Source organism: Caretta caretta, chromosome 14, assembly GCF_965140235.1.
Source record: "Caretta caretta isolate rCarCar2 chromosome 14, rCarCar1.hap1, whole genome shotgun sequence".
NCBI classification, from domain to species: domain Eukaryota; kingdom Metazoa; phylum Chordata; order Testudines; family Cheloniidae; genus Caretta; species Caretta caretta.
This window is the reverse complement of record NC_134219.1, coordinates 36,241,545-36,252,466: the sequence shown is the minus strand read 5'-3', so window position 1 is coordinate 36,252,466 and position 10,922 is coordinate 36,241,545. Positions and strand designations below refer to the sequence as shown.

The window sequence follows — 10,922 nt, the reverse complement described above, 5'->3', positions numbered from 1 at the left end:
TGGGAAGCCGAAGCCTCGTAGATCTTGTGTGTCTGCCTGCGGTCACGGATCCGGGCCGGCGAGCAGGTCAAGAAGCAGGGGCTTGTGTGCGTGCCTGCTTCCTTTTATTGGAACTGGGTGGCTCCTGTAATGTACACTGAGTTTTCCTTCTGTGTCCGTCACTGAGAAGCGTTCCCAGACCTCGTTCCTTTCATGCATACCAGGTTCTTCTTTTCTTTACAGCACTCTGTGATCGCCTTCTCAGGGCAGATTACATCAGACACACCCGGTTGCTGTCTCCGGGCTCTTTTCTCCTGGCAGTTCCTCTCCACCCAGCCGCACATACACTCCCTTGTTCACACTCTCCCTGGTGGCGTGATGGAATATTGAAAGCTTGGAGGTTTATACAAATGGTAATTGAAAAGGTTACAAAGCTTGCAAAAGTTGCAAAACTTAAAAGGCTATGTTAACAATAACTAAAGTTACAAAGTTTGCAAAAGGTTACAGAACTTAATGATCATACTAGCAATGACTGAAAAGTTACAGATCTTACAATCACATTCTACTGGATTGAGCGGAGGCTTTACATAACAATGACCAGCTCCCTTAGGTCTCCTGAATCCAAATGTTTTCTGACAGTGTATCCCATTAACCAAGTTAGACATGTCTTTTGAGTCAAGGGGCCTAGTTCATTGAATCATAGCATATGAGGGTTGGAAGGGACCTCAGGAGGTCATCTAGTCCAACCCCCTGCTCAAAGCAGGACCAATCCGCAACTAAATTATCCCAGCCAGGGCTTTGTCAAGCTTGACTTTGAAAACCGCAAAGGAAGGTGTCAAGGTTCCTTTCCCACTCTGAACTCTAGGGTACAGATGTGGGGACCTGCATGAAAACCTCCTAAGCTTACTTTTACCAGCTTAGGTTAAAACTTCCCCAAGGTACAAACTATTTTACCCTTTGCTGTTGGACTTCCACTGCCACCACCAAACTTTATCTGGGTTCCTGAAAAAAATGTAGTTTGGAAACATCTTTCCCCCCAAAATCCTCCCAACACTTGCACCCCACTTCCTGGGGAAGGTTTGGTAAAAATTCTCACCAATTTGCATAGGTGACCACAGACCCAAACCCTTGGATCTTAGAACAATGAAAAAGCATTCAGTTTCCTTACAAGAAGACTTTTAATAGAAGTAAAAAGGAGTCACCTCTGTAAAATCAGGATGGTAAATACCTTACTGGGTAATTAGATTCATAACATAGAGAATCCCTCTAGGCAAAACCTTAAGTTACAAAAAAGACACACAGACAGGAATATTCATTCTATTCAGCACAGCTATTTTCTCAGCCATTTAAAGAAATCATAATCTAACACATACCTAGCTAGATTACTTACTAAGTTCTAAGACTCTATTCCAGTTCTGTCTCCAGCAAAAGCATCACACAGACAGACCCAGACCCTTTGTTTTTCTCCCTCCTCCCAGCTTTTGAAAGTATCTTGTCTCCTCATTGGCCATTTTAGTCAGGTGCCAGCGAGGATACCTTTAGCTTCTTAACCCTTTACAGGTGAGAGGATTTTTCCTCTGGCCAGGAGGGATTTTAAAGGGGTTTACACTTCCCTTTATATTTATGACAGAAGGAGATTCCACCACCTCCCTAGGTAACCCATTCTTGTGCTTCACCACCCTCTTAGTGAAAAAGATTTTCCTAACATCCAACCTAAACCTCCCCCGCTGCAACTTGAGACCATTACTCTTTGTTCTGTCATCTGCTACCACTGAGAACAGTCTAGATCCATCCTCTTTGGAACCACCTTTCAGGTAGTTGAAAGCAGCTATCAAATCCCCCCTCATTCTTCTCTTTTGCAGACTAAACATTCCCAGTTCCCTCAGCCTCTCCTCCTAAGTCATGTGCTCCAGCCCCCTAATCATTTTTGTTGCCCTCCACTGGACTCTTTCCAATTTTTCCACATCCTTCTTGTCATGTGGGGCCCAAAACTGGACACAGTACTCCAGATGAGGCCTCACCAATGCCAAATAGAGGGGAATGATCACTTCCCTCGATCTGCTGGCAATGCTCCTACTTATACACCCCAAAATGCCATTAGCCTTCTTGGCAACAAGGGCACACTGTTGACTCATATCCAGCTTCTCATCCACTGTCACCCCTAGGTCCTTCTCTGCAGAACTGCTGCCTAGCCACTCGGTCCCTAGTCTGTAGCGGTGCATCGGATTCTTCTGTCCTAAGTGCAGGACTCTGCACTTGTCCTTGTTGAACCTCATCAGATTTCTTTTGGCCCAATCCTCTAATTTGTCTAGGTCCCTCTGTATCCTATCCCTGCCCTCCAGCATATCTACCACTCCTCCCAGTTTAGTGTCATCTGAAAACTTGCTGAGGATGCAGTCCACACCATGCTACAGATCATTAATGAAGATATTGAAGAAAACTGGCCCCAGGACCGACCCTTGGGGCACTCCGCTTGATACCGGCTGCCAACTGGACAGTGAGCCATTGATCGCTACCCATTGAGCCTGATGATCTAGCCAGCTTTCTATCCACCTTATAGTCCATGGGGCACTCCTACTCCTAAAAAGAAACAAATGACAAATACTGCTGTGTGGATTATGTATCAGGCTGTGAATAAGTTTGCAGAGGAGCATGAAATTTGGAAACAGGATAAGGAAAGTTTGCAACAGGAGCTGGAGAAGCTGGACTCATGTTGATGGAAGTGTGCAGGGCTATTAATCACATCCTGCTCAGAAAAAACATTGCTGTGGAAAACATGCATGACACTGTGGATGGCTTTGCGCAAATGGGCTTCCCTAACTGTGGAGGGGTGATAGATGGCACACATATTCCAATTCTGCACCAGACCACATAGCCACCAAGTACATTAATCAGAAGGGGTATTTTGCAATGGTTCTCCAGGCGCTCATGGGTCACCGTGGGCATTTCACAGCCATTAATGCAGGCTGGTCTGGAAAGGTGCATGGTGCACGTATCTTTGGAACCCAGGCCTGTTAGGGAAGCTGCAAGTGGGAACAGTCTTCCCAGACCAGAAGATCATCATAGGGGAAGACGAAATGACCATTGTGATCCTGGGAGATCCCACCTACTGCTTGATGCCATGGCTCATGAAGCCTTGACAGCAGCAAGGAGCGGTTCAAGAACAGTTTGAGCAGGTGCAGAATGACTGTCGAGTGTGCCTTTGGCTGTCTAACGGCCTGCTGGTGATGTCTGTATGGGAAGCTGGACCTGGCCAATGACCACATCCCTATGGTTATAGCCGTATGATGTACCCTGCATAATATTTGTGAAGGGAAGGTTAAAAGTTTCACTCCAACCTGGAGTGTTGAGTCTCAGTGGCTGGAGGCTGAATTTGAGCAGCCAGAGACCAGGGCCATTAGGGGGGCACAACGCAGGGCCTTGAGGATTTGGGATGCTCTGAGGCAGCAATTCAATGCTGAAAGCAAGTAATGTTTGGTGCCATGCACAGGAGTGCAGTGGTTGTAATGCTAGTAGGTACCTAGTGCTCCATATGATGCACTGACTAGCAGTGCTTGTTGATTTCCTGGGCTATGCTTGCTTTCACTTAATGCAATTGTGACGTTGCACTCCATATACTTTATGAAAATATGCTTATGAACATGAATATAACATAACTGAAATATGCTTTATTCTAAATGCCCCATGTAATATACCATAAGAAAGGTTATGATCTACGGTGTTGGTGGTGACATGGGGGCGCAAGGGAAAGAGTTTTGGGACACAGGCTGCAGGGGAGGGCAGGCACGAAGCTGCTCCGTGTGCAGTTCTATGAGCGCCTGCATCGAGTCCACTTGCCGCTCCATGATGTTTAGGAGCCGCTCTGTGTTCTCCTGCATTTTTCTATTCTCAGCAATGGCCTGCTGCATAACTTCATGCAGCAGGTCCTCTTTACTTTTTTGAGGCTGCTTCCTGAGTCTGTGCAGCTGTTCAGCTGGCGATAACAAGGACGACTGGGATGCCAAGGTTGCCTCTGTGAAGGCAAAATGCAACATTTTACAGAGGCACCATTGTTAACACTAGACAGAGCAATGATACTGTTGGTCTTAAACACAAGCACAACTTACATACCTATCACAACTGTCTGTCTCAAGGCAAGAGCACATAAGCCACAAGACCCCCCAAAATGGTGAGTAACCTCAGGGGCCAGGGGAACTCATTGCTCAGGGACCGTGTATAATGGGAAGAGCTAACACTGCAGGGGGGCCTTATACTCAACACTATCCACACATTTTCCACAGCCTGAGTTCATTATTCAAGATATCTCACTGCTGAGGGTGAGCAGGGAAGCAAGTCAGGGTTTTCTGAAAGACTGAAGATTCTGCCCTGGCCCTTATGCAGCTTCCCTTTGTGCAGCAATGGTCCCGCCACCCCTGATGGCACAATGGCGTGGGAATGTTACTCTTAATGGGAAAATGAACACAGCAGCGTTGCCAAGGAACTTACAGAATCGGATTTGCTCAGTATCTGCATGAGACCTTTGCTGAGATTTGTGAGGCCAAGTGCCAAGACGCGAGAGAGTGCATCAACACCCTGTTCCACTTCCAGGCACCGCACAGATCCAAACCTGCTTTCTGCAACTCTCCTCGCCCCACCAACCTTCCCGCAACAACTCTCTTCCTAAAATCAAAGGCACTTACCAGGTGCCTCCTCTGATCTTTGTGATTCCCCAAGTTCCAGCTGCTGCGACTGGCTATCTTCCTCCAGGCTTGAAAACAGCTCCTGGAAGCATGCATCTATGGATGCCGAGTCATCCTCTGTCTCTGGGCTCCCCTGCTCCTCAGCACCCTTGCTCCCGATTTCCTTCTTCTGGCTTGTTGCACTCTGGGCTAGCATGGCCTGTGAAGTGTCCATGGTGCTCTTTGGGCTGGAGGTGGGTGTGACTGGTTGGGTCACAGAGATCCCCTTGGGACTATCACCTGATGTGCTGAAATCACCCCTGAGCCCATTTTCCCTGCCAGCCTGGGCCCCCCAGAACCCCATCTAGTTGAGCCAGACATGCTAGCCCACCCAACACAGACCCAGGGTCTGGGACAAGCCCCGAAAGCTGCAGGCTTCACTGAAAACAGTTCAGGAAGTTACCTGTCTCCAGCACCAGATACCCAGCTCCCAGTGGAATCCAAACCCCAAATAAATCCGTTTTACTCTGAATAAAGCTTTTACAGGGCAAATTCATAAATTGTCCGCTCTCTATAACACTGATAGAGAGATATGCACAGCTGTTCACTCCCCCAGGTATTAATCACTTACTCTGGGTTTATTAATAAACAAAAGTGATTTTATTAAGTATAAGAAGTAAGATTCAAGTGGTTTCAAGTAATAGTGGACAGAACAAGGAAGGTCACAAAAGTAAAATAAAACAAAATGCAAGTCTAAGCCTAATACATTAAGAAAGTGATTACAAGTAATATCTCACCCTCAAAGATATTTCAATTAGCATAGTTCATGGACAGGATTCTTTCCTAGCCTGGGCCCAATCCTTTTCAGACCAAAGCTGTAGTTTATGGCCTCAGTCCATCAATCTTGAGCCAGCTGAAGACAAAATGGAGGGGTTTCCAGGGCCTTTTATATTCTCTGCCTTGTGGGAGGAAACCCCTTTGCAAGATTACAGCAGCTAGATGGAGTTTGGAGCCACATGGGCAAGTTACATGTCCATGAATGATTCAGCTTTCCGCAGGTCAACGCCAATTTTTACGTTAGTTTAGCACATGTGGATTGGTGTCTCCCACAGTCCATTGTTAGTCAAGTACTTCCAATTTACTTGAATAGTCTTCAGAATAGGTTATGTGTTTCCCACAGCAAATAATTAACATACTAGAATAGAGCCAACGCTCATAACTTTAGATATGAAAATGATACATGCATACAAATAGGATGAATATATTCAGTAGATCATACCCTTTGCGGAGATATGTTACATGGCATACTTAGCATAAAGCATATTCCAGTTATGTCACATTCACATTCATAAGCATATTTCCATAAAACATATGGAGTGCAACGTCACAGTGGGGTCATGCCCAAGTATCGCGTCCAGCTCTTTGTAGAACCGGCAGGTCACGGGGGCAACACCGGAGTGGTGGTTTGCCTCCCGCACCTTGTGATATGCATTCCGCAGCTCCTTCGCTTTCACCCTGCACTGCACTGCGTCCCGGTCATGGCCCCTTTCGGTCATGGCCCTTGATACCTGTCCATAAGTATCATAATTCCTACAGCTGGATCGCAGCTGGGACTGGACAGCCTCCTCTCCCCAAACACTGATGAGGTCTAGCACCTCAGCATTGCTCCATGCTGGGTATCGCCTGGAGCGTGGAGGCATGGTCACCTGGAAAGATGTGCAGAGAGCGCTCCACGCCTTGCTGAGCAAATAGGAAGGGGACTTGCAAAATTCCCAGAGAATTTAAATGGCGGGTCTGACACTTGGTCACCTGAGGCCGGGGCAGTAGAGTTCAAAGTGATGACCAGAGTGGCTAGAACAGGCATTGCGGGAAATGTCCCAGAGGCCAGTGAGAGTGCAGCAATAGAGCAGGACGTCCACACTGGCACTGCGGTGCTTTAGCCCAGGCACAGAAAGCTCTATGCCTCTCGTCGAGTGGATTCCCAGGAGTACTCCAGCCGCAGAGTCGGGGCTCTCTACAAGCCTTACCAGTGTGGACACCTCAAGAGTTATAGCGCCTGGGACTGATTTCATAGAATCATAGAATATCAGGATTGGAAGGGACCTCAGGAGGTCATCTAGTCCAACCCCCTGCTCAAAGCAGGACCAATCCCCAATTTTTGACCCAAATGGCCCCCTCAAGGATTGAACCCACAACCCTGGGTTTAGCAGGCCAATGCTCAAACCACATTTAATGTGCTCCAACTTAACAGCACATGAGGTGGAAAGAGGACAGGTAAAATTATATATCAACATGGCTGTCCAGAGCAGATATTGGCAGATCTGGGTTCTGAATTGAACAATGAGGTAACAGTTTACATTTGGTGTTATTTTCATTACATGGTCACCTACACAATTATGGCCGTGTGACAGGGGGTTGTTCGCAGCTACAAACTGAGCCCTTTTGAAGCCAGCACCCTGGTCACTGAGCACATCCAGGGCACCAGGTGCAGTTAGAGGAGGAGGGACTGAGTAGTTTGGGTTTGGAAGAATAGAGGGGATCTCCTGCACCTGTAGGAAGCCTGAGGAGGTCACTAGCTCAGCGCTGAGAAGAAAGCAGCAGGATAAAAGGCTGAACCAGGGAGCAGGAAGGGGCTTCCACGTAACTGCTGCTATGGTGTGATGCACGATAAATGGTAATAAAGACACTTGGTGGAGGTTCCTCGGCAGACTGCCTGCTGCTTAATTCACCCAGAGGTCTGCCAGCCAGGGGTTGCAAGAACTGATGCAGAAGCATTCATAGTTAGAAATTTAAAAATGAACATTGCCTGCAATCTCCTCATGACATTTCATGCTGTAAATTGTTAGTGACAACACACTTTTATGTCTTGTCAGATATGTTAATATACAGTGTAGTTTTTACTATTTGCGAACATATTTTCCCATGTAATAACACAATAAGATTGGATAAGAAACCACAGTAATTACACATAATTCAATGGGAAATAGGAAAAGGAAAACAGATATTTCTGAAGGAAATTTTAAGGAAAAATTCTCTATTTTTAGATTAACATTTCCTCATGTTAAAAACTAGGAAAAACAGATAGCTTCAGCAGCCCATGCCACCTAGACACCAGCAGACTGGATAAAAACACAAATGAATCCATCACAAGATAATTTTAGGGTATTTATTTTCAAATAATCAAGGTATGTTTAGGGTACGAATAAATTTTCAAAACTGAATTATTACACTGAAAATGTTCATAACACATCACATTTAAAACAAGAAGTAATCCTAGCAATGCCATGCGATGTGCCTCCCCTCATACTCTGCTCAGCTAGCTCTTCAGGAAATGACATTCAATTTCTAATTTTAAGGAATTAGACCAATCAGTCATTATTTGTACACATCATTCAAGAAGGTGGTGGACGGAGAACCCAGAGGAACTGTGACGAATTTCCTGGAGCTTCTTTATTTTCTTTGTACTCTAAACCTCACATGAGAACAAAAATATCACCCTTTCAAGTGATTTATGGCTGAGAAGAAAAGTTTCCCAATAAAGCTTCACCAAATTTCATATTATGGGCCATTAAGTGCCAGTGTCTTTAATACAATTAAGTAATTTGTGATGATTCAGTAAAGGAATACAACCCCTTCTCTATTTTTTTACCAAAATACATTTGTTGTGTCCTTAGAACCAAGAGCATGAAGAACCCGACAGTACATTGAAATCAACAGTGGATACTGACAGGACATTGCCTGAAAATAATAGTTCTAAAGAAAAATAAACTAAAACAATGGAGATTGTAGAAGTGATTTCTATCTATAGGAAGATAGCATTTGAGGTTCGGGACTATGTTTTGTTAATTGATGTGAGAACAAGAAAGGAAGGGTCATGTCTTGATTACCGATTACATGTAGCTAGAAAGTTAAAAATCACATGAATTAATGCTGACAGAAGTTCAAAGACTATTTTAAAATCTTGTGTGAGTTAACTTAAATATATTGCTTAAGTAATTCTATCATTTTTTCACCTATTAATTTTCAAAGGTGTAGTGCAGGAGGTGGGTATATGTGCCCTGCCTTGCAGAGAGAACCAGTCAAGACAATAAAGAGAGAGAGCGAGAGAGCGAGAGCAATTGCATGTGTGTGTAGTTGTGATATTTATGACACACATACATTGTAACTGAACAGCCCAGTCTGACGGTTTTTAATAATTATTTTGATAAGATACATATTTTGGATTGCCTAAAATGACACAGTTGAAATACAAATGAAGCTATGTAGAGAAGTTAAACCTCAATATAGATTTGAGGGAAGAATCAAAAAATAAATGTAAATAATTCCATTTCTAAAAATATGTTCAGATGCATGTGTCAGAAGTACTGTTGAAATATGAAGGAAAATGCTTTGGTTTTACAATAACATTTTCTAATTTAGAATTATCTTTTTTTTTTCATATTTTGCATTGAGATTTCACGGGGTAGAAAATTGTGAGAGGAGTGAATGATCCCCGTCCGTCACCATCTGCTACCCCTGGGCAGGAGACGGGGAAAGGTGAGGGCAGCAAAAACCACTCGCTGTCTGGCTGTATTTTTTACCAGCATAGCCCTGTGCCAGGGGTGGAGCAAACACGGGGGGGGGGGAATCTGTCTGGGTCCCACTCAGCAGCCTGGGCAGGGGTTGCCAGGTGTCCGGTTTTCTACTGCAGCTGGAAAGGGAAACTGGCAGCGTCTGGTCAGCACAAAAAACTCCAGCAGCTGCAGTAACTGGCCTCTGCCACAGTTACCGGGGGCCGGTCCGTGCCGTGGGGTCACTGTCAGGGACCGAGATGCCCCCCGGCCGGAGCCGGGACCGGGCAGAGGATCAGGGGAGCCGCGTTTCTACCCCCAGCATTGAGACCGGGACTGAAATAAGGGCGGAGCGTCCCCGCGAAGGTGCCAGTGAAAGTGAAGAGACGGGACCCGTCAGTCACATTGTAAAACGAGACCTCGCCCGCCTCATAGTCCAGGAAAATCCCCACTCGGCCGGGCCTGACGCTCACGGGGAGGGGTGTCCAGGAGGAGGTGAGGGCCTGGTATACCCCCTTCCTCAGCCACACGGCCCAGTATCCAATCCCAGGAGTGTATGTGACCCACCCCTTCCTGCGCACAGATTCCCTACAAACCCCCAGTTCCCACTCAGTCTTGTCTCCCACCCCCACCTCCCAGTAACGCCTCCCGCCCCTGAACCCCTCAGCGCCCAGGACAATGGGATAAGTATCGAATCTCTCAGGCTTGTCGGGCAGATCCTGGCGTGTGTCTCCGTGTCTCACACGTTTCCGATCCTCAGACAGGACGAGCCAGGGATTTGCCGTGTCTGGATCCAGAGTCACGTCCACTGGGGAGAGAGTCACAGAGTCAGGGCCGGGGCAGGGGCTGGTCACTGGGATCGAAGGGAAATTAACCTGCGTCCCCGTTAATCGCTGCGGGGGGGGGGCATGGGGGGGGTTGTTGCCTGAGGGGAGTCAGGGCCCATCTGCCTGTGAGGAAATGGCAGAGGCCGGGGAAGGGGGAGGGAAGGTGTCCGTGGGGGAGGGGAAGGGAGGGGAGGGCAGCAGAGGGATGGGGGAGGGGGCTGCTGGGAGAGGAAAGGGGAGGGGCAGGTGAGGGAACACGGGGGGGGAGGGGTAGAGGGGGGCAGGCACAAGGGCAGTGGGGGGGAAAGAGGAGCTGGCACCAGGAGGGCTGGGGGGGGGGGAGAAAGGGGGATAGGTTTGAAAGGGCTGCAGGGGGTGAGGGGGGGCAAAGGGAGGGGAGGGGCAGACACAAGTGCAAGGGGGGGCAAGGGAAGGGGTGGGCACCAGGAGGACGGGGCGGGGGAAGGGAAGAGCAGGTTCCAGGGGGTGAGGGGAGGGGTGGGTGCCAGGGCAGAAGAAGGGGACAGACCCCAGGGGCACAGGGAAGCTAGGGAAGGGGCGGGCACCAGGGGCACAGGGCTGTGAGGGAATGGGGGGAGCTCCAATGGGGTGGGGAGGGGGGAGGAGGAGTGGGGCAGGCACTGGGAAGGCAGAGGGGAGGTAGAAGGAGAGGTTGGCACCAGGGGAAAAGGAGGGGGAGGGGGAGGGAGAAGGCGCAGGTGACAAGGGGAGGAAGAGGGGTGAGGGGTAGGGCAGGTGCCAGAGGACCATGGGGGGGCAAGGGGTGGGGCAGACCCCAGGGGAAAACGGGACCGAGAGAAGGGGCAGTCATCAAGGGGGAGAGGGGCATGATGGTAGGTGTGGGTGCTGGTGGGGCTGGGGTGGGGGGTTGAGGGAAGGGCTAGTCT

General features: G+C 48.0%; 1 protein-coding gene across 1 annotated transcript in view; it reads right to left on the bottom strand.

Annotated features, from left to right (window-relative positions):
• Positions 1 to 7,789: 7,789 nt before the first annotated feature.
• Positions 7,790 to 10,922, bottom strand: part of LOC125621824 (butyrophilin subfamily 1 member A1) — a 66,709-nt gene continuing 63,576 nt past the window's right edge. Inside the window, 1 exon segment of the mRNA XM_075119466.1 lies at positions 7,790 to 9,995. Coding sequence (XP_074975567.1) covers positions 9,436 to 9,995 — 560 coding nt within the window. The 3' untranslated portion in view covers positions 7,790 to 9,435.